The 19,187-nt window shown below is 58.7% G+C and overlaps 11 protein-coding genes across 11 annotated transcripts; 6 read left to right on the plus strand and 5 right to left on the minus strand.

Annotated features, from left to right (window-relative positions):
• Positions 1-121: 121 nt before the first annotated feature.
• PAN0_017d5391 (uncharacterized protein) lies at positions 122-796 on the minus strand (the record flags this gene model as incomplete). The annotated part of the gene is made up of 1 exon (XM_014798966.1): positions 122-796. A coding segment is annotated over one exon (675 nt), but the record flags the coding sequence as incomplete, so codon positions are not given.
• A 1,672-nt stretch (positions 797-2,468) lies between these two features.
• On the minus strand, positions 2,469-3,427 carry PAN0_017d5392 (cytochrome b5 protein; the record flags this gene model as incomplete). Its single annotated transcript, XM_014798967.1, has 2 exons — positions 2,469-2,596; positions 2,815-3,427. 2 exons carry the CDS (start codon positions 3,425-3,427, stop codon positions 2,469-2,471), a joined length of 741 nt encoding a protein of 246 aa, XP_014654453.1.
• A 298-nt stretch (positions 3,428-3,725) lies between these two features.
• On the plus strand, positions 3,726-5,823 carry PAN0_017c5393 (cytochrome P450 oxidoreductase; the record flags this gene model as incomplete). Its single annotated transcript, XM_014798968.1, has 4 exons — positions 3,726-3,809; positions 4,036-4,161; positions 4,231-4,620; positions 4,726-5,823. The coding sequence occupies 4 exons, from the start codon at positions 3,726-3,728 to the stop codon at positions 5,821-5,823; spliced, it is 1,698 nt and encodes a 565-aa protein (XP_014654454.1).
• Positions 5,824-6,199: 376 nt separating this feature from the next.
• Positions 6,200-7,099, plus strand: PAN0_017c5394 (uncharacterized protein; the record flags this gene model as incomplete). Its single annotated transcript, XM_014798969.1, has 1 exon — positions 6,200-7,099. One exon carries the CDS (start codon positions 6,200-6,202, stop codon positions 7,097-7,099), a length of 900 nt encoding a protein of 299 aa, XP_014654455.1.
• A 71-nt stretch (positions 7,100-7,170) lies between these two features.
• Positions 7,171-8,274, minus strand: PAN0_017d5395 (uncharacterized protein; the record flags this gene model as incomplete). Its single annotated transcript, XM_014798970.1, has 1 exon — positions 7,171-8,274. One exon carries the CDS (start codon positions 8,272-8,274, stop codon positions 7,171-7,173), a length of 1,104 nt encoding a protein of 367 aa, XP_014654456.1.
• A 305-nt stretch (positions 8,275-8,579) lies between these two features.
• PAN0_017c5396 (uncharacterized protein) lies at positions 8,580-9,376 on the plus strand (the record flags this gene model as incomplete). The annotated part of the gene is made up of 2 exons (XM_014798971.1): positions 8,580-8,685; positions 8,799-9,376. 2 exons carry the CDS (start codon positions 8,580-8,582, stop codon positions 9,374-9,376), a joined length of 684 nt encoding a protein of 227 aa, XP_014654457.1.
• A 285-nt stretch (positions 9,377-9,661) lies between these two features.
• On the plus strand, positions 9,662-11,605 carry PAN0_017c5397 (protease; the record flags this gene model as incomplete). Its single annotated transcript, XM_014798972.1, has 1 exon — positions 9,662-11,605. The coding sequence occupies one exon, from the start codon at positions 9,662-9,664 to the stop codon at positions 11,603-11,605; it is 1,944 nt and encodes a 647-aa protein (XP_014654458.1).
• Positions 11,606-11,632: 27 nt separating this feature from the next.
• PAN0_017d5398 (uncharacterized protein) lies at positions 11,633-13,873 on the minus strand (the record flags this gene model as incomplete). Its single annotated transcript, XM_014798973.1, has 3 exons — positions 11,633-12,101; positions 12,166-12,614; positions 12,818-13,873. The coding sequence occupies 3 exons, from the start codon at positions 13,871-13,873 to the stop codon at positions 11,633-11,635; spliced, it is 1,974 nt and encodes a 657-aa protein (XP_014654459.1).
• Positions 13,874-14,084: 211 nt separating this feature from the next.
• PAN0_017c5399 (shwachman-Bodian-diamond syndrome protein) lies at positions 14,085-14,849 on the plus strand (the record flags this gene model as incomplete). The annotated part of the gene is made up of 1 exon (XM_014798974.1): positions 14,085-14,849. One exon carries the CDS (start codon positions 14,085-14,087, stop codon positions 14,847-14,849), a length of 765 nt encoding a protein of 254 aa, XP_014654460.1.
• An 83-nt stretch (positions 14,850-14,932) lies between these two features.
• Positions 14,933-17,344, minus strand: PAN0_017d5400 (o-mannosyltransferase; the record flags this gene model as incomplete). The annotated part of the gene is made up of 1 exon (XM_014798975.1): positions 14,933-17,344. One exon carries the CDS (start codon positions 17,342-17,344, stop codon positions 14,933-14,935), a length of 2,412 nt encoding a protein of 803 aa, XP_014654461.1.
• A 227-nt stretch (positions 17,345-17,571) lies between these two features.
• PAN0_017c5401 (WD40 repeat-like protein) lies at positions 17,572-19,035 on the plus strand (the record flags this gene model as incomplete). Its single annotated transcript, XM_014798976.1, has 1 exon — positions 17,572-19,035. One exon carries the CDS (start codon positions 17,572-17,574, stop codon positions 19,033-19,035), a length of 1,464 nt encoding a protein of 487 aa, XP_014654462.1.
• Positions 19,036-19,187: the final 152 nt, after the last annotated feature.

Consider the following 19,187-nt stretch of genomic DNA (forward strand, 5'->3'; position numbering starts at 1 on the left):
ACCCTAACCCTAACCCTAACCCTAACCCTAACCCTAACCCTAACCCTAACCCTAACCCTAACCCTAACCCTAACCCTAACCCTAACCGTAACCGGAGTTCTTCGCTCCTTAGTCGAGTGACGATGGAGTCGAACTCGACTTTCTCGTCCATTGCGGAATCCGTGATCGTGATCATCCTGGTGGACCCGTCCTCATCTTGGATGATAGCCTGGCGCTGCTCGCGTCGCAGGCGGTATGTCTCCTGGATTTGCGAAGAGATGGTCTCGTACTCCTTTCGTAGGCCCTTGATCAGGACCGTGTACTTCTTGTTGAAAGTGATGGTGTAGCCCGCGAGCATGAGTCGCTCCGCCAGTTCCTTGATCCTGCCCACAAAACCGTCAATAGACCTCTTGTCTTGTCGTAGGCTGTTGAACTCGGTTTCCATTTCTTCGAGTTGCCACTTCATGGACTTGGCGAAACGATCCTCGAGCGTGGTCCAGATGGTGTGAGCATCTTCCAGGTCGTCAATCGTGTGCTTGATTTTGCTGGTGAGGCTGCTTCTCAGCAATCCGCATGCGGTGAAGTTGGCGTTTAGCCAGCTTCCGTAACCAGGGTCCGACTCCGGAGGTCGGGGTATCGTTCCTTTGATAACGCCGTATCTCTTGGCACCCTTTTGCATGAGAATGTCAATGGATTTGTCTTTCCATTTGTAGTAGTCTCTTGCGTCAGCGAGTCTGGGGAGTCTCTGACTCGAGTAGGGAATGCTTTCCGCAACCGCGGTTGCGGTTGCGGGACTTTGGTCCTCGTGGGCATTCATTCTTGGTTGTTGACTCGTACTTGGTTGAGTCTGTATACTGTTGTCTTCGCTATTTGTGGTAGCGATCGAATCGTGAAGACGTTGTCGGGATCTTGTGTTGGGGTACTGGGCGCTCGACTCTCCGTAGGCACTTGGGCTCATAACCTGACAGAAGTCAAGGTACAAGTGCTACTTCGAGATCGCGGTTGCGCAACTTTGGTTGCGGCTCGCTACTTTAGTTGCGTGCGATCCTAGCGGAAATATGTGGCGGGCTTGAGCGTTGCCTAGCCGGGACAGACGTTGTTATACCGTCGATTGGCTGCTAGGGTCGTTCGAGCACTTGCTCTTCTTAAGGCAGAGGTTGAGAGATCGGGCGGGGCGCGATGCGTCAGAGTGACACGCAATGCGCTAAGGGGATGTGAGTCGCGTGAGCGCAACTTGAGAGATGGGCGAGGAAACGTGAGTCAGTCTGCTCGCAAGTGGTCTCGAGCTCAGTCTCTTGGGTCCTCGTCAGGGGGATGGAGATTCGATAATGATTGCAGGGAGGTGCTCGACTAAGTGCACTAAATGTATCCGCGACCTCTGCACGGGGGGGGCGGTGCGAAAGGGTGCACTTGGTCGTGCCCTCGTACTCGCCTCTCCAGGGGTCGCTATGTTCTAGTGTCTGTTGTCGTGTAGTGAATCCAGTGTTTTCTCCTCCTGGGCTCGCTGTCCATGTCGAGCGTTGCTCTCGCGATGTGTCACCCAGCAAGTATGACTCGGAAGGCGTGACTCGTCGTCCTTCCAGCTAATCGCGGTTGCGCGACTGGGAGTCGCGTAACCAGCATTGGTGGTCCTTCGTTCCGACGCTTGCTGGCACGAGCGGCAGGATGGCTTCCGGCCATCTCGTGATCGTTCCATAGTTCCCGAGGGCGTCTGGCCAAGTCTCGGGGAGCAACTTCGAAGTCGCGCTGACTGATGATTGGTCTCGTCATCTCGGCTGGTCTCGGGGTGGTGAGGCCCCATTGGCGGTGAGCCGTTTTCGACGTCGCAGTCTTCGGGTCAGTGGACGTGACCCGAGTTTTTGAGGTTGGGCCCTGGAAATTACCAGCGCGACCCAAGTCGCGCAACCTGGATTTTGGCGCGTCCGTCACGGCGGGCGCGGGTCCCATTTCTTCCCGAGTAATTCGAATGCGGCTTACTGGATGTAAGTCGCGCAACCCAAATTTGTGTGTCGCAAGCGCGAACTGCTTCGACGAAGATGGAACTGCGAGATTACTTGTGTAACCCAACATGCCCGCGCGTGCTCGTTGCTCCCCGGGTCGCCGTATCTGTACCGGAGCGACCTGGTCCGCGCGCTAGTTGCTGCGCGTGGGTCCCGGGCTGCGTGCACGTTACCTCTATCGCTGTTGTGGTTGGTCGGTTGGGTCGTATCTCCGGCGTTTGATGTTGAGTGGTGGCCGTTGTTGCATATGAGGAGGAATGGGGTGGTGGTTCCGGTCGCGCGTGGATTTTGCGCGGGAAATTCACCGAGGAGAGTCTAAAATTCAGGGCGCGACCCTGCGCCCTCGAATAAGGTTGCCGGTCCACGGATTTGCCGGCTAATTCCAAGGTTTCGTGGGGAACCCTAGAACGCGTGCACGCGTTCTGCCAGTCGTGGGCTAAAGTGCCCGAAGTGCGAGATGTCTGCTAAACGACTTGCGTCGTCCAACAGCTAGAACCAGCTAGGTCTCATAATCTGTTGGTATTGCGCAATGCCTGGCGATGGTTTGGGCGCTGGCGGTAGCACACAACAGACGGCAGACTTGTTGATACGAACGAGTGTAATTGATGATGGTGTATCTACAGGATGTGTGTGCGTGTGCAAAGCTAAGTGAGACTGAGTGAACAAACTAGTGAGGGAAGGGGTACGTGCGTGGTACCCCTGAGTTGGGTGTATTGTATGCATGCACGCCTCCGGGGCGTGCATGGTGTTAGCGCGCGTGCGATGCAGGTACCGGCCCGAGCGAGCCGGACACCCACCAACACAAGGTGGTAGCGGGCAGACACCTTGGACGTACAAAAGGCGACCAGCCCCGTGAGCCCCAAGAAGAGAGCGAAGAACTCCTTGCCGAGCGGCTTGCGATCAGGGTTATGCGTGTCCGGGTATACCTTGTGGAAGACTTCGACGTCGTCTTCTTGGTCTTCGCATGGGAGTTGGCCGACGATGAGCTTGTCGAGCTTCTTTCTGGCTTCATCCGAATGGCCCGTCGCTTCGGACATCTCCGAGGCGTCGTCGGCTGCAAATTGCATGAGCACGTCGATTCCACCGGGATGTTCGGTCTGATACTTTGTCACATCGTACACCTTGTTGTAGATGATGAACCAGAGATCCTCCTTGGTGTTGTGCTTGGCCAGCTCGGCCTTGCTGATCTCTTTGAGCTCTTGTTCGGCCATGATGTTGCGATGGCTAGGCGTATAGCGGGGCTTCGGAGTGCCAGGTGGATTGGGCTCGAGTGAGAATATCAGGACGACTTGCCTTTGTTGATACACAATTTCCCAACTAATTTGCAGGCTGGCGGGCGTCTCTGCACCGAAATTGCCTTGTTTCTGCGACACCGTCCTCTGGACATGAAACACCGGAAGACACTGGGCAAGAATGTCCAGACTCGCGCAGGCTTCTGACGGGTACATTGCAGGACGCTCAACACTGATCACGGTGCGTGCAACTGTCCCAGCGAATCAGTCGTGCTCGATTCGTCTTACATCTTCGGAAACGCTTCTCGACCCGGCAGTGAAGAAGCCGGCTGTCATCCCATGATAGCTCGATCCAAACCCGGGTCTATCGAATTATTTTAATGTCCGAATTTTTGATATCAATCCGTGTTGTCTACAGTTAGTGGACGTCACTGCCACCAAAACTCGAACGGGCCGCCCTACAGACCCTGCCGACCGACCTTCACAGCTCACATCGGACGTACTCGGTTAAGCAATGCCGGCAGCAGATCGGCGAAGCACCAGAGCCAGGAGCATCAAGACTGAGACGAAGACCGGTTTCCCGGCAGCAATGTCGTCAGTACGTTGGACCGGCCATCGCGCATCACCGACTGTGCGGATTGGTTCGATTTTGGTGACGGGTGTATTGATCGCATAGTAAGCGTACTTGCTTTGGAGTTGGCTTCAACCCTCAGCTTACAGGGTCCTTAAGGCTTCTCTTTGCCAGGGCCAGCTCTTCGAGCATTCTATAAGACTACCAATTCCCTCCGACGTTGCCTTCGTCCGAAGCGCCCCTCGTCTCACAGCGTTTCCAGCCTACCACTGCCATTCCAACGCTTCTCACCATGACCTTTCAACGCTTCCACCTGCTCGGCACAGAGCCGTCGACTGCCAAGGAAGTGGCCCTAGAGAGTTTTGCAAGCTTCAAGAAGGTGCAGATCGAAGTCGCCAAGGCGCTCGACATCACAACGTAAAAGTCGGTCAGCTTCACGTCGTCCAAGGGCGAGGTTCTGGAGAAGATCGAGGAGGTTGTGGACCACCCGGATGCCGTGGCTGTTGCTATCGATGGTCACGCGATTCGCGAGCCGCAAGGTCCCGCACCGCTGCCTGTCGTCGGCAACTACTACGAGATCTACCCGGACCATCTCCATAATCACGGACGTCTCTTCCGCAAGTATGGAGACGTGATCAGGACCGAAGTCATGGGCAAGGTCGTCTACCTCACCAACAGCCCCAGTGTCTCCGAGCAAATCCTCATCGAAAGTCCCTACTTTTCCAAAGAGATCAATTCGAACCATCCTCTGTACGGCATTCGCAACAATGATGCCCTCTTCCTCGGTGACACCAACAAGAACTGGGTCGTCGGCCACAAGTATGCCAGTGCCTCCATGGTAAGTGCCGATCATCTTCTGTCCTTGTCACGACATCGTTCATAGGCACCGCGTACTAACGTGTTTTCGAATTCTTTCCTTTGACGTCTTGTCTCTGTATTACAGACTGGCAAAGCCATCCCGCACTACGCCAAAATGACCCACAATGAGCTCGTCAAGGTACTTGGAGTTCTCCACACTTTGGACGCCAGGGAGGAGTCATTCAACGCCTACTCGTTGACGCTCAAGATCGCATCTCAAGTCATCGGCAAGTTCACCTTGATGCGCGACCTTCACCACCTCGACAGCCCCGAATCTCCTCTCGACGACCTGGTGACCGACATGGTTGCGCTTCTTGGATACAACAAGCAGGTCACCTCGCGAGGTGAATGGTTCGGCAAGCTGCCTTTTGGTCCTGGCAAGCATCTGCGAGACAGCTCGGGTCACTTTCAGCAGCTGCTCGAAAAGCAACTCCAGCTGATCAAGGACGAACACGAGAAGAACCCACGTCCGGATCTCGACCTTGAGACCGCTGCTTTGGATGCCGACTGTCTCGCCGATTTCTTCCTCCGCGCTGCGGACAAGAACGGCGACAAAATCCCGCACGATCTGCTGCTTGCCAACCTTGGTGTGCTTGTGGGTGCCGGATTCACCACCACCTCATCCGCCATGGCTTGGCTCCTCTACGCCCTGGCCAAGTACCCGGATTGCCAAGACAAGCTGCTGCAAGAGCTGGTCGACAACGACATTACCAAGGACACCGAGTTCACCCCGGCCGTGTTTGAGAAGCTTGCGTACTTGGAAAAGTTCCTCAAGGAGGCGCTTCGTATGCACGGTCCCAGTTTCGCACCGGCGCGCCCCGCCCAGGTTGACAACGTCGTCCTGCCCGGCGGCTACGTGCTCAACAAGGGTGATGTGGTGATCTCTGCACTCTACTCGATCCACTACCATCCCAAGATTTGGAACAATCCGGAGAGGTTCGACCCCGAGAGGTGGACGCCGGACTTTAAGCCGTCGCGATACGAGTACATGCCTTTCGCTGCAGGAGGACGATCTTGCATCGGATTCGCATTCGCACTGCAAGAACTTCGTCTGTTCCTGGCCACGATTGTCAGATATTACGACATCTCCCAGGTGGGCGATGAAGCTATCGAGTACGATCCAGAGTTCCAGCTCATCCGACCTACCAACCTCTACATCCGAGCCAAGAGAAGGCCCGAATGAGCTAGTCGGCTGTAGCAGCAGATCACACCGACGGTCTGGTAGAACCTATTTGAGGGCCGAAAACGGATCAGTAAAATGCAAAGTCGCAGCGTGCTTGAGGATCTTGTGCGGATCCTTGAGCCACTTGGATGGGAGCGAGCTGGGCGTTCAAGCTGGGCAATGTTGCTCGGCACCGTTAACCGAATGGCTGATGGTCCAATGAAACGTCACAGGACATCGAGACTCGAAGCTGCTCATATTGGGCGGGAGAACGGCCGAGCACATGTGGAGTCGTTGCGGGCGCTTTGAGCCACTGACGCCAAGAGCATGTTCTCAGACTAAAAGAACCGCCACATTCATGCGCTCGATTTCGATTCTGATTGGACCCCTTCTGCACATGCTGGGCTTGACATACAGCGCAGACCGGCAGAATCACGTCGGCGCTTGCTTTGTTGCTCTTGGCGTCGTCTCTCTGGCACCGACCTTTAAACCACCATCGACTTGCTTGCCACACCAAGCTCCACAGCCTGCTTTGACGCTCGTGCCCAACGCGACCATGCAGAACGCTACGCTGTACTACTGCGAATCGTCGCTCTTCAACAGCACCAACTGCCCAGGCTTTTTTGAGGCCGGAATCGACGGGCGACGCAACCGGTGTTTGACGACCGACCAGGTGGACATCCCGGTGATCGCACTCAACTATTCGCAGACGAACAGCGGCGGGCAGGGAATGGCGTGCACGAATCCAGCCAGCAGCTCGGCGGGTGGCAAGGTGAAGGTTGCCCGAGGCCTCTTGTTGATCACGCTGCTCACTTGCCTTTTCTCGGCTGCGCTTGGTCAGCCGATGTCAGGCGATCTCAGACTAGAGGAGAAACGCGATGTGACCTGCAAGAGCTTCCTACCGACCGAGCGAGAAAAGATCACTACATCCAGACTCACGAAAACATCGGCTGAGGTGGATTGCAGGCAATCGGGTGCGCCGTGCACTGTATCGAATGGCGATGGCAAGAAGCTTAGCTTCGCGAGCGAGTACTTTATCGACGGAGGTGGCTCGGTGAAGGACTTGGATCTGCAGGCCACTTTTGGGTCGAGTGGCTACACGCAATCGTACTCGTCCAAGGTGATCTACACCAGCTGGATCCCCGTGGGCCAGTGTGGATACCTGACGAGCTACAGCGATGCCACCTTGTTCGAAGGGTATTACCGGGACTGTAGCGATGGTGGCAACCGGACGGGGACGGCGGTGGTCGTGCGCAGAGGCTCTCCGTTGAGCTCGTTGGTCCTGACGAGTTGCTGATCCGTTCACACGGTGTGGGAATATGCAGTGTTTCCGTGATTGTCCATGTGGATCTCTCCAAGTGGATGCGGCTATGTGGAATGGTTGGGCAGGGGAGGCGGGGTGGAGAGGTTCCAGTCGATGTTTTGCTGGGTGGACTCGATCCTGGGCTTGCAAGTGCCGAAGATGGAGTCCCAGAGACGCGTCTGCTTGCCGTAGTTGCCGGACTTCTTCCAGCCCTGGCGGTGGTGGAGGTCGTGATCCTCGATGCAGAGCTCGGCGCCGACGAAGCGGAGGGGCCAGGTGGTGGGGATCTGGAAGTAGGCGCGGATGCCCGAGTGACCGAAGGCCTCGACGTAGAGGATGTACACGGTGGTGCCGAACCAGGTGGCAAAGTCGATGCGCCAGGTGAACCACGTGAGGGCGGGGATGAAGAGCGCATCAAAGAGCTCCTGCTCGTGATCGGCAAATGCGCTGAGCGCAGCGTTGGGATGCTTGGTGGTGTGATGCTTGCGGTGGAAGCGCCAGAGGAGGCCCACCTCGTGCATGAGGCGATGGTACCAGTAAAAGTAAAAGTCGAGGATGACGGCGTAGATGAACATGTTGAGCGGGAACATGAGGACGCTCTTGAGGGTGAGGAGCGACTCTCCAGGACGGTAGAGAAAGTAGACGCCGACGAGGGGCCGGCTGATGGCGATGAAGAGCAGCTCGCGCACGACGTGCCAGGTGTCGACGTCGGGCACACCGTCTCTGCCTGCCTGGGCGTCGAATGTGCCGAATTGGAGAGCGGTGCGGTTGCACCACTGTACAAAGCTGATACCGATCAAGATGAGGCTGACACTGTACAATGCCATTGCTGCGCCTCTGCTGAGGGTGATGCCCGTGAGAGCTTGGAATGCAGCGTGGGCGAGGAGCGGAGCGGCGACCCTGGGTGTGACGAAGAGGTACATCTTCCAGAGCGGAAAGACGGGGACAGGCGCATCTTTTGGATAGACGGGAGGCTCGGTTGGAGTGGGTGTCTTGAGCGACGAGTACGAGGCCACGCCCATCATGGCGAGCAAGCGTTCGGAGGTTGTGCGTTGGTCTTGCGCCTTCGAGGGCCAGGTGGAGGTCATTGCGTGTTTCGCCTTGTCACCGCCACCGAGGCCGGCGGTGGGCTTCGAGGCGGTGGAAGATCGCTGAGCTACGTCTGGCATGGTGTAGGATTGGGGTGGGGCCAGTTATGGCATGAACGTCGACTCGAGGCTCTATATATTCGCTCGGCCAAAACCAAAGTTTCGACACGGATCGTGATTTTGCATTTTTGCGAGTGGCTGCGAGTGGCAAAGTTGGTGTGAGTGCTGGAATTTTAGTGGAGGCGCGGTTCCGCACTGTGCGACAGCCGCAAGCGGTGGAGGTTCGAAAGCCGCGTGAAAGAGGCCGAGAGCCGCGCTTGGCAGACGGCGTCTGGATTCGGCGACATTTGGTGGAGACCACGCAGCCGCGCCTCTTTCCACTCGACATGCCAGTGTCCTCCGCCTCCAATCTGGTGCCTGGCGCCTCGGTGTCTCTGTTAGGCTTCGCAAGCTTGGCATTCGTAGTCCACTGTGCTTTGTTCGAGGGCGAATGTCATTCCGAGCTCATTTCTGTTATTGTTAGAAAAAATGGGGTCGAAAAAGTCGGAAGCCGATTCGACTGCGCAGACGATGCGGCAAAGTGTGCGTCGTCACCATCACTGCAGTCCTGCGCCTGATCGCTGTCTCGGCCATGTGGAGCGTGTTGGTCGCCACGCCGCTGTGCATCTGTGCAGCAGCCGCCCAATGCATCGACTGCGCACGAGCCGCTGGATGCACCGATTGCCACCAAGCCTTTGACGCGCGAGCATCCAACTCGAGCGCTGACTTTGACAGGCCCGAGCGCACATATCCAGTCGCAGTCAAGACGCTCAACCTCGCCGGCTTCTTTGACTGCCTCGACGCTCCTGACTACCCCTCCGACCAGATCATTTACGCCGTGGATCGACAGGGGGTGTTCATCGAGGTGGACATGGGCGACCTGCTCGAACACGCACGACGCCCGACCCAAGATTGCAACCATGTCGTGACCGACGAGACCACAGTGCTGGACTATCTCACCTTGTTTCATGGGCCTAGCTTGGGCGGTCGCTCCGTGGCTTTGGCCGCAGAGGACGAGACGATCGTCGGATCCAATATCGACCCAGACCAGTCGGACCCCGACCCAGATACAGTCTTACTCGGCCAGCCCATCGGTCCCGAGTTTTGGGCAGCAAGACACGGCGCAGACTTTTGCGCAGAATAGCTTGTCAGACATTCGGTCGATGTGATTGCAAAATGCTGGTACCGCTTGTGCTTCTCTCACTCAACGTGTCCGGTGTGGTCTCCTGCGAATCAATAGAGTTGTGCTCGGTGAGCCAAAAGGCGACCTCGGTTCGACTGGCGCGCTGAAACCGGCGGTGGCGATTCAGGGTCTTGCGCTCGGGCCCACAGGTTGCCTGCACAGGGTGTGCGTGTGTGCGACGCTGGGAGCCGAGGCTGTGCGTGCGTCGAACAACCACCACCCTCACCTCCAGCGCTACTCTTCGCAATGCAGCCAACAATGACATACGAAAAGCACGCGCTGCTTCCCGAGGTCGCCACTCAGGCCTCGGCCCGTGCTGGCGCAGGCTTGTCCTGGAAGGCCAAGCTGGCTTTGGCCGCCCTCGGCGCTCTGGGCTGGTTTCGCCTCGACGCTCGCCTGGAGCAGGGCCGGATCATCAAGCACGGCCACCACCACAACTCTGACTGGGGCTCCTTCCCGCACACCGACGATCCGTTCCACTTTCTCCCGTGCACCAATGCCACTGTCCCACCGGGCCTGGACGAGGCGCATCCGCTCGAGGCATGGATGCGGCTGTACGATCCCAACCCGCAACACTGGTCGCGCGGCAACGGTAGTCGGTCGCTGTACCTGTGTGGATGGCTGGATGTGCCGCTCGACTACACCAACACCTCGGACAAGCGCGTGGCACGGCTGGCGGTGACCAAGCTGCAACATGCGCCCGAGCGGTCCAAGCGCACGATGATCGTCGAACCGGGCGGACCGGGAGGATCGGGAACGAGTCTGGTGTGGCGCAAAGCCGAGCTGTTTGCGCAAAAGTACACCGACGATACGTTTGATGTGCTTGGGTGGGATCCGCGCGGAGTCAATGTCTCGCAGCCCTCGATTTCGTGCTTCCCCTACGACGCCGATCGCGATCGATGGAACCTGCTCACCACGCGCTTTCACCGCGAAAGCGAGCCGCGCGAGGCAATGCTCAAGGCCGACGCCATGAACCAAGCGATCTTGGAGGCGTGCAAACGCGAGTATGGAGACGTAGCGGGCATGCTCACCACCGCATTCGTGGCGAGGGATTTGGACGAAATCAGAAAGGCGCTCGGAGAGGAGGTTGTCAACGGATACTTTATCAGCTACGGTACTGGGATTGGACAGACGTATGTCAACATGTTTCCGCATGCAGTGGGAAGGCTGATGCTCGATGGCACCGAGTACGTGCGCGACCAGCGTCTGATCGGTGGATTTGGATGGGCGGCGCTCGACAACATCACCGCCGCCTTCCACGATGGCTTCCTCGGCGAGTGTGTCGATGCGGGTCCAGACCACTGCAAGTTGGCCCAACCGCTGCCTGGATCCACCTCGCTACCAACCAAGAGCGACCTGATCAAGGCGATGGATGGGTTGTTTGGTCGGCTGGTGGAGCGGCCCATTCCAGCGCATACAGAGGAGTCGGGACCGATGATCATCAGCTACACGCAGCTCGTCTCGCTCATCTACGGTGCGCTGTACAATCCGTTGGGATGGGACGCCCTAGCTGCTGCAATGCACGATCTGCTGCAGGGGAACACGAGCATGGTCGCGCGAATGGTGGATTCGTGGGAATACAACCCTGCGCTGCCGGTAGCCAAGCATTCGTCCGACGAGCTCGGCATGCTGGTCATCTGCTCGGACCAGTACGACAGCCCGCTTCCGCCCGACTACGACGTCGAAACCAACGGCGAGGGTTGGTACCTGGATCTGTGGAAGAGCATGGTGGAGCAGTCCGAGATCGGAGGCAATGGACGATTCCTCGACGTCCTGCCGTGTCGACACTGGAATGCGACGTTCGGTGCGCCCAAAGAGGTGTATCGCGGTGATCTTGACCACGATCTCTCGCACCCGGTACTGTTGATCGCCGAGGCGTACGATCCAGCCACGCCACTGCGCAATGGTCGGAGGTTGTTGCGCGAGATGGGCAAGAATGCGCGCTTGATCGCGCATCACGGTTACGGACACTCGTCGAGGGATACCAGCACCTGCACCGACACCATCATGCGCGAGTACATGCTCCACGGCACTGTGCCCGAAGAGCAAGAAACCCAGTGCAAGGCCGATGCCAAGCCGTACCGATACACCGAGGCCAAGTCGAGCGCTCAGCTGGTGGAAGAGTGGAAGATCAGCATGGCCGAGACCCAGATGCTGCGTGGCAAAACCTCCCGCAGACGCCGAGTGTAGATTCAATGTAGGATTGTGCGCGAACGATTATCGAAAGTTTCGCTGTCGTTTCTTAAAGCGATCTAGCACGAGCTGGTCGGTTGCCATCTGGCGTCGTTCTGGACGCGATCCGTTCGACGCCTGTGCATGATCCTGCCTTGGCCTGGCGCGTTGAAACCTTGCATTGGCGTAATCCTCATCGACGTCGTTTCGCGCAGGCTTGGGCTGACTAGCCTCGCGCCTTGCTGCCTCGGTGTGCTGGATGTTGGCCATGCGCGCATCGATGCCCAAGTCCACCTCGGGGATCGAGGTGAGCATGGCCGAGGAAAAGGCGACGTTGCCCTCGCGCTGCTCCTGCGTCTGTTCGGGCTTGATCGATCGGTGCAGCTGCTTGTACGTTTCCGCCACTGCGTAAAGCGCATCCTCGGGATCGTTGACCGCGGCCACGATGGCTGCTGCGTCGACGTTGTCCGAACTGCCTGTGCGTTTCCGCATCTGGTCCTCAATGTACGCCATCCTAGATTCAAAGGCTGTTGGCGTGAGTTGAAGAGGAACGTGGGGGAAAAGAAAGAGAAGCTTACATGTGTTTGTCGACGTCGACGGTGCCTGTCTCGCCCTGAAAGTTGTTCTTGCGCACCAGACGCGGCTTGTCTTGGTGGTCGCTGTCATCGTCGCCCGCTCGATTCGAGATGCGTTTGGTGGAGTCCTCGTCGGCAGTCTTAGGTTGGTTGTGTTTGCGGGGACGATCGCCGCGATTGAGTCGGTCGAGCTCGATCCCATCCGGTCGACGTGCGAGACTACGAAGCGCGATGAGATCCTGCACCGACAGCTCGTCGTCGGCGGCTGGGTCGGTTGATGGCGGTGTGCTGGTCGGGTCGGTCGCAGGAGCATCGTCGATGGCGGTAGTGATGCGTGCTGCGCGCTGTGGTTTGGAACGCTTCTTGAAGAGCGGTGCTGAGCTTGGCCCTGCTTCCGAGTCCATGGCTGCCGACGAGATGTGCGAAGTGGGAGATGATGGTGGAGAGGCAAGCTGCGAAAGTGTTGTTTTTCGGTGGAGGAATGGAAATGCCGCCGTCTTTTTTTGGCGCCGGACTTTTGCTCGGCCATTTTTTGCTGATAGTGTCGCTATCGTGTGCAGCTCAAACCACGCTCACGACAAGACTCAAGCGGGACCATGGCTGACAGAAAGACGGTGTTGATTGGAATGCACAAAGGGTATCAGAGCGCACCTACGGACTGGAGGATGCTGTTCAGCGCATGGATCTTGTTCAAGGCCTGCACATCGTCGTTGCCGCCCACGAGCCTATCCCTCGCCATGACGGTGGGGAAGGTCTTGTGGCGCGTGAGCTGTGCCAACAATGGCTGGAGGTTGTGCGCATCCGGTCGCAGATCCACCTCGTGCACCGTAAAGGTGGCATTGAGCGAGGTGAGGAGTGCTTTGGTGCGCTTCGAGTAGGGGCAGTAGCTCTTGCTGAATACGGTCAAGCCCAACGGCTCGCGCATGCGTGCCACCCAGTCGGCGCGCGAGAGCGAGTAGAGCTGATGTGCGTCGTTGAGGATGGAGAACTTGGGCGAAGATGGCTGGCCGGTGGTGTTGGAGGGTGTGGGCAGGCCGACGTGTGCGAGCAGCTGGGTGAACTTGTTGGTAGGACCGGCGTTGAGCGAGGCAAACAGGCCGCCTTCCAGAGGCGTGCGCTCGAAAAAGATGCCGTTCCAGTCGTCCTCGAGCGTAAACTTTTTGTCTTTGAGGGCGTGAAGGAGCAGAAGCATGCTTTCGTCCTTGGCGTCGAACTTGGTCATCTCGCCCACCTGGAGCGCCAGATCCAGCTTGGAGGTGGCAGCCGACGCAGTTGGGTCGTGGTCGAGCTTCTGCTTGAGTGCGGCGAGTTCGGGGGTGCCTTCCACATGCAGATTGTCCAGCAGCGCGTTGTGAAGGTGGCCGTCCTGGTCGAGGTGTGCGTCGTCGTAGTGGTGCGGTGGCGTGGGCAGTTTGGCTGCCAGCTCGTTGACCGCAGGCGCGGCGTGGTGGAGCGACGACTGCAGCGAGTCGAGCACATGCGCACCAGCTTCGGAGGCGGCGTTGTAGTCGAACGGTGCGGATGCGTTGCCGTTGTACACGAGCATCATGTACATGGCCGGCACGAGCAGCAGAACGACGAGCAGCTTCTTGCGTCGCACAAAGGCGAGCGGGGGCAGCCACAGCGATGGCGTGCATGTGCGCTGCGAGGCGGGCGCGTGCCTCCCAGACTCGAGGTCGTGCAGCCGTGGTTCCTTGGATTCGACGCCCATCGTGGTCGACTCGGTGAAGGATGTGGCGCGGAAGCAAGAGAGCTCCAAGCTCCTCCTCCTCCTTCAGGGTCCAAGGCGGAGGGCCGCTTGATTACTAAGCATGACTTGATCTCCTCGCCTCCACTCTGCGCTGCTTTGGATTTCGCCAAGAAGGCTCAGTTGGGCTTTGCCTCTCTTGCTCCGCCTACCATTCCCATTCGATAACGACAAGATGCCCGTGTTCCAGCCGGCAAACCAGATCAAACTCACCAACGTCTCCATCGTGCGCCTGCGCAAGGGCGGCAAGCGCTTCGAGATCGCATGCTACAAGAACAAAGTGCGCGAGTGGCGCACGGGCGTCGAGACCGACCTGGACGAGGTGGTGCAGATCGAAAACGTCTTTCTCAACGTCTCAAAGGGACAAGTGGCGCCCTCGGATGACCTTCAAAAGGCGTTTGGCACTACGGACACCGCCAAGATCCTCCAAGAGATCCTCAAGAAGGGCGAGCTGCAGGTGGGCGAGAAGGAGCGACAGCACGAGCTCGCCAACACCTGGAGGGACATTGCGACGCAGGTGGCGGAAAAGTGCGTTGACCCTGGAAGCCAGAGGCCGTATACGGTGGGCATGATCGAAAAGGCGATGCACGACGTCCACTACTCGGTCAAGACGGGCCGAAGCGCCAAGCAGCAGGCGCTCGACGTGATTCGGCTGCTGCAGGAGAAGAAGACCATGCCGATCGAGCGTGCACGCATGCGCATCCGCATCACCATGCCCGCCAAGGACGGAAAGAAGCTCAAGCCCAAGATCGTCGCGCTCACCCACGCCATCGACGACGAGGACTGGGCCGAGGATTGGGAGCTTGTGGCGTTTATCGACCCGGGCGCGCTCAAGGCCATCAACGAGCTCGTCGAAGCCGAGATCAAGGGCCGCGCCAACGTAGAGACGCTCAACTTTACCACGATCCGCGAGGGCGATGGCGACGAGAGGTTAGAGTGAGTCCCCCACGTCCAATGCCAATGACAATGCAGAACCAGATTGTTTTGGGATTCCAGGAAAAAAGTTGTGCGGGTGGTTTAGGCCTACTTTGCAAAGTGCAACGTCCACGACGAGAGCAGTCTCCTCGCGTGGACCTCGGCGGTGGTGAGACCGGGCGTGCCGTAGGTGAGCGGGCTGAGCCACCAGAAGCACACGATGAGGGCGGCGATCATGACGCCCATCACCGCACGCGCCTGCTTGGGCACCACATTGTCCATCCTCGCGCGGTAGTCCTGCACGCGCAGCAGAGGCCCCGGCGGCGAGATGGGGAAGTGCACCGTCTCGCTGGCGACAAAGTTGACCACCGCACCCGCCACCAGACACGCACAGACGTGCGCCGGCAGATAGTGGTGGATGAACAACTGACGCGACATGAGGAAGAACGGCACATAGTGGCACGCCCACGCAACCACAAAGAATCCCGCCGAGTTGTGCAGCCGATTGCGCACCGCACTCGGGATCGGATAGATGCCACGCCTACGAGCCAGCAGATCCGCTCCGACCACACCGGCAAAGATGGAGATGCTGAGCATGGTGCCCCACCACGAAACCAGATTGCCAATCATGTAGATCTGGTGCTGCCCCGCATCCTGCGTCCAGAACGAAATGCCCTGCAGCAAAAACGGCCAGTTGATCGGCCCCGTTGCGTACGGATGGCTTTGGGTCAAGCCGGCGTTTTGCTGGAGCATCTGCAGCTGCAACTCGAGCCACTTTTTCAGAAAGCTCATGCGAACCACCTTGCGCGGCGGCAAGGGTTGGAGCCTCTCTTGGTAGTCCGGGCTCGAGGGCGAAGGGACGAGGTCGTCGACGTACCACAGACACGTCTTGTCCATGGCGTTCTTGTTGCCGTTGACCTCTTGCTGCTTGAAGCCCCAGTCCGGGAGCGCCTCGGAGTGGGTCCACATGCAGACGCGCGTGTTGACGTGGATCAGACGGAACCAGGACGCCTTGCTCTTCCAGCTCTTGTCCGGCAGGTCGGCCTCGTCCAGCTGGAACTCGAAGAGCGTGTCGTCGTAGCGCGACGTGTCGTTGGCGGGCGTGGTGGTGAACTCCTCGTTGGTGGCCATGAGCGGCGAGGCGACGTCGTGGGTGAGCAGATAGCTGTTGGTGTTGACATGGAGCAGACGGATGTGGTCCTTGTGCTTGACCACGCGGCCGTCGGCGTCGTCGTCAGGGATGGGTCGCGTGGGCACAATCTGCCAGACGTTGTTGGTGTCGTTGTGCGGATAGCCGGTGACCTGCTGACCCTGGCTCGAGATGCGTCCGTCGTCGTACTTGAGCGGATATCGCTCGAGGTGCGAGTGCAAAAATGCTTTGGTGTTTTTGTGCTGGAGGGTGATGTGGTCGTGGTACTGGATGTCGCGTGCGTTGCTGAGCATGGGGTTGCCCTGGAGCGTCTGCTGGAACTGCGAGCTCATGAATACGTCGCCGGGACCGCTCTTGATGAGGATGGCAAAGTGGACCCAGAACCAGAAGAGGTAGACGCCAAAGGGGAGGACGATGAGCGCAAAGAAGCGCGCGAAAAAGTGGCGCACGACGTGGTCCATGTCGAGGCCGCGGCGGATGTCGAGCAGCTTCCAGAGGTCCCACACGACGGCGGCGCCGATGGTGAAGAAGGTGAAGAGGCCGACCATCTTGCAGCTCATGGTGAGTGCGAGGTTGACGCCCGTGGCGACGAGCCAGGACCACCAGCCGAGCGAGAATTCGTTGTAGCGGAGCTTGTAGAAGCGGATGTACGAGTAGAGGCTGAGCATCATGAAGAGGATGAGCGGGGCGTCGAGCAGGATGAGGCGATCCTGCGCGATGTGGGCGTTGTCGAAGAGGAGGAGCGCGGCGCTAAAGACGCCGATGACGGGCGCATAGCCGCTGTGACGCATGATGGCGTAGATGAGCGGGACTTGAAGACTGCCGATGATGGCGGGGACGGCGCGCATGCGGATGTAGGGCACGTTGTTTTCGAGGTACTTGTCACCGATCTGGTCGAACTCAAAGTGGCCGTCGAAGCCGGCAATGTATCCGGCAAAGGCGTTGATGAGTTTGGCGAGCGGCGGATGCACGTCAAAGTGGAACTCGCGGCGGAGGTAGTAGGCTGCGAACTTGCCAAAGTGGACCTCGTCGAACACGACCTGGTCTGGGAACGAGATCTTGTAGAAGCGCAGCGCGGCTGCGAGCACGAAGAGCGCGACGGTGATGGGCGTGTCGGCGGCGTGGGCGTGTACCTTGGGCGAGACGGCGTGCAGATTCGAGCGATACTTGCGGTGGTCATCGTTGTCGTCGTTGGGTGCTAGGTGGTGTTGAGGAGCGACGACGTGCTGCTGCTGCTGCTGCTCGTTGCGGCGAGCGCGCACCGTCTGACCCCTTGAAGCGTCCATGTTGGTAGCGTTGGCGGTGGTGGTGGTGGCAGAAAGACAAGGACCAACACTCGCACCATCCCTCGCACCAACACTCCTTCCCATGGCTGGTTTGTGCGCTCTTCTGCTGGCGTCGCATTTCCCGGCCTAAAGATGGATTTTGAAAGCGGTTTTTGGCGCCGTTTCTTCCGATTTTCGCGTCGCCCTCCAATCCTTCGGGAGTCGGAAGTGGCTTGGCTCGGCCACCGTCCAAATCTGAGCTGCACCAGAAGCCTCCACCTTTCTTCTTCTTCTTCTTCCTCATCCTCCTCCTCCTCGCCATCATCATCACCATGCCAATCGACTCGCCACCCACAGCAAGCACATCCGGCGTCACAATCGAAGACCTCGTCTCCTCCCGCTCCACCTACTCCGCCGCAGATGCCGCCCTCTCCGCACACATCGACGCACGCAAGGTCGCACGCAACCTCGCCGTCCCTACCTCCGATCCAAAGGTCAGGCTGCGGCTCAGAGAGCTAGGTGAACCGGTCACATGCTTCGGCGAGCGCGAAATGGACCGCCGCGAGCGTCTCCGTCAGGTCCTCGCCCAACGACTCCAATCTCAACCCGCAACCGCATCCGCCTCGACCACACTCTCCCAAGCCTCGGACAGCGAAGACGATTCGGAAGACGAAGAGTTCTACACCGAAGGGCCAAAAGGTCTCGTCGAGGCGAGACGCAAAATCGCCTGCTTCTCCCTCGTACGTGCAAAACACAGGATCCAACGCCAACGCAAAGAAGCCAAAGCGCCCCTCTCCAGCATCGTCAACAAGAGGCAAGACGTGCTCGACCCCATCAAGGCGTACACCAATTTGGGATCGCAGGTCGGCGACGATAGGCCCATCGCCATGACACGCTTCGCGCCCAACTCCAAGCTGCTCGCCACCGCCAGCTGGTCCGGCAGCATCAAGCTCTGGCAAGTGCCCAGCGCCACCCACAAACTCACCTACCGCGCACACACCGACAAGGTCGGAGGTCTCGCATGGCATCCCCGCGCAACGCTCGACCAAGACCCCACGGCGCTCAACCTGGTCTCGGGAGCAGGCGACGCCAACGTCTGTCTCTGGAGCCTCGACAGCGATCGTCCCCTAGCCACGCTCAAAGGCCACGAAGCGCGCGTCGCACGAACCGCTTTCCATCCATCGGGAGACTATGTAGCCAGCGCATCCTTCGACGGCACATGGAGGCTCTGGGACGCCTCGACCACCGATTGCCTCACCGTACAAGAGGGACACAGCAAAGAAGTGTATTCGGTCGAATTTCAGGACGACGGTGCTCTCGTCGCCAGCGGTGGTCTCGATGCCATCGGCCGCGTATGGGATCTGCGAACAGGCAGGACTGCCATGGTCCTAGACGGACACGCAAAGGAGATCCTCTCGATCGACTTCGCTCCCAACGGATACCAACTCGCCACCGCCAGCGGAGACGACACCGTCCGCATCTGGGACATGCGCGCCACAAAGGCGCTCTACACCATCCCGGCTCACAAATCGTCTGTCTCGGACGTACGATTCTTCCGCTCCCTCGCGTACCGACAGGCGCTGAGCGATGGCGAGGGGATCGGTAGTACAGGCCTCTACCTCGCCACCGCAGGATACGATGGCATGGTCAGGGTCTGGTCCGCAGACGACTGGCAGCTCCTCAAGACGCTCCAGGGCGATGCAGGCAGAGTCATGAGTGTTGACATCAGCTCCGATGGCGAGATGCTCGTCAGCGGAGAATGGAGTCGCACCTTCAAGCTGTGGGGAAGGTTATAGCCGAGCCGGCGATTTATTAAAAACACGAAAGCCGAGCTGCCAGCGTGGAAATTTTGGCTAAAGTCGGTGCTCCGTGCACGACCAACACACCAACACCCGAACATCAGCGCACAATCGACTTGCTCCTCTCGCCACCACCGCAAGCCACCTCG

The sequence above is a fragment of the Moesziomyces antarcticus genome (genome assembly GCF_000747765.1).
Source record: "Moesziomyces antarcticus DNA, scaffold: scaffold_v10017, strain JCM 10317, whole genome shotgun sequence".
In the NCBI taxonomy this organism is placed as follows: Eukaryota; Fungi; Basidiomycota; class Ustilaginomycetes; order Ustilaginales; family Ustilaginaceae; genus Moesziomyces; species Moesziomyces antarcticus.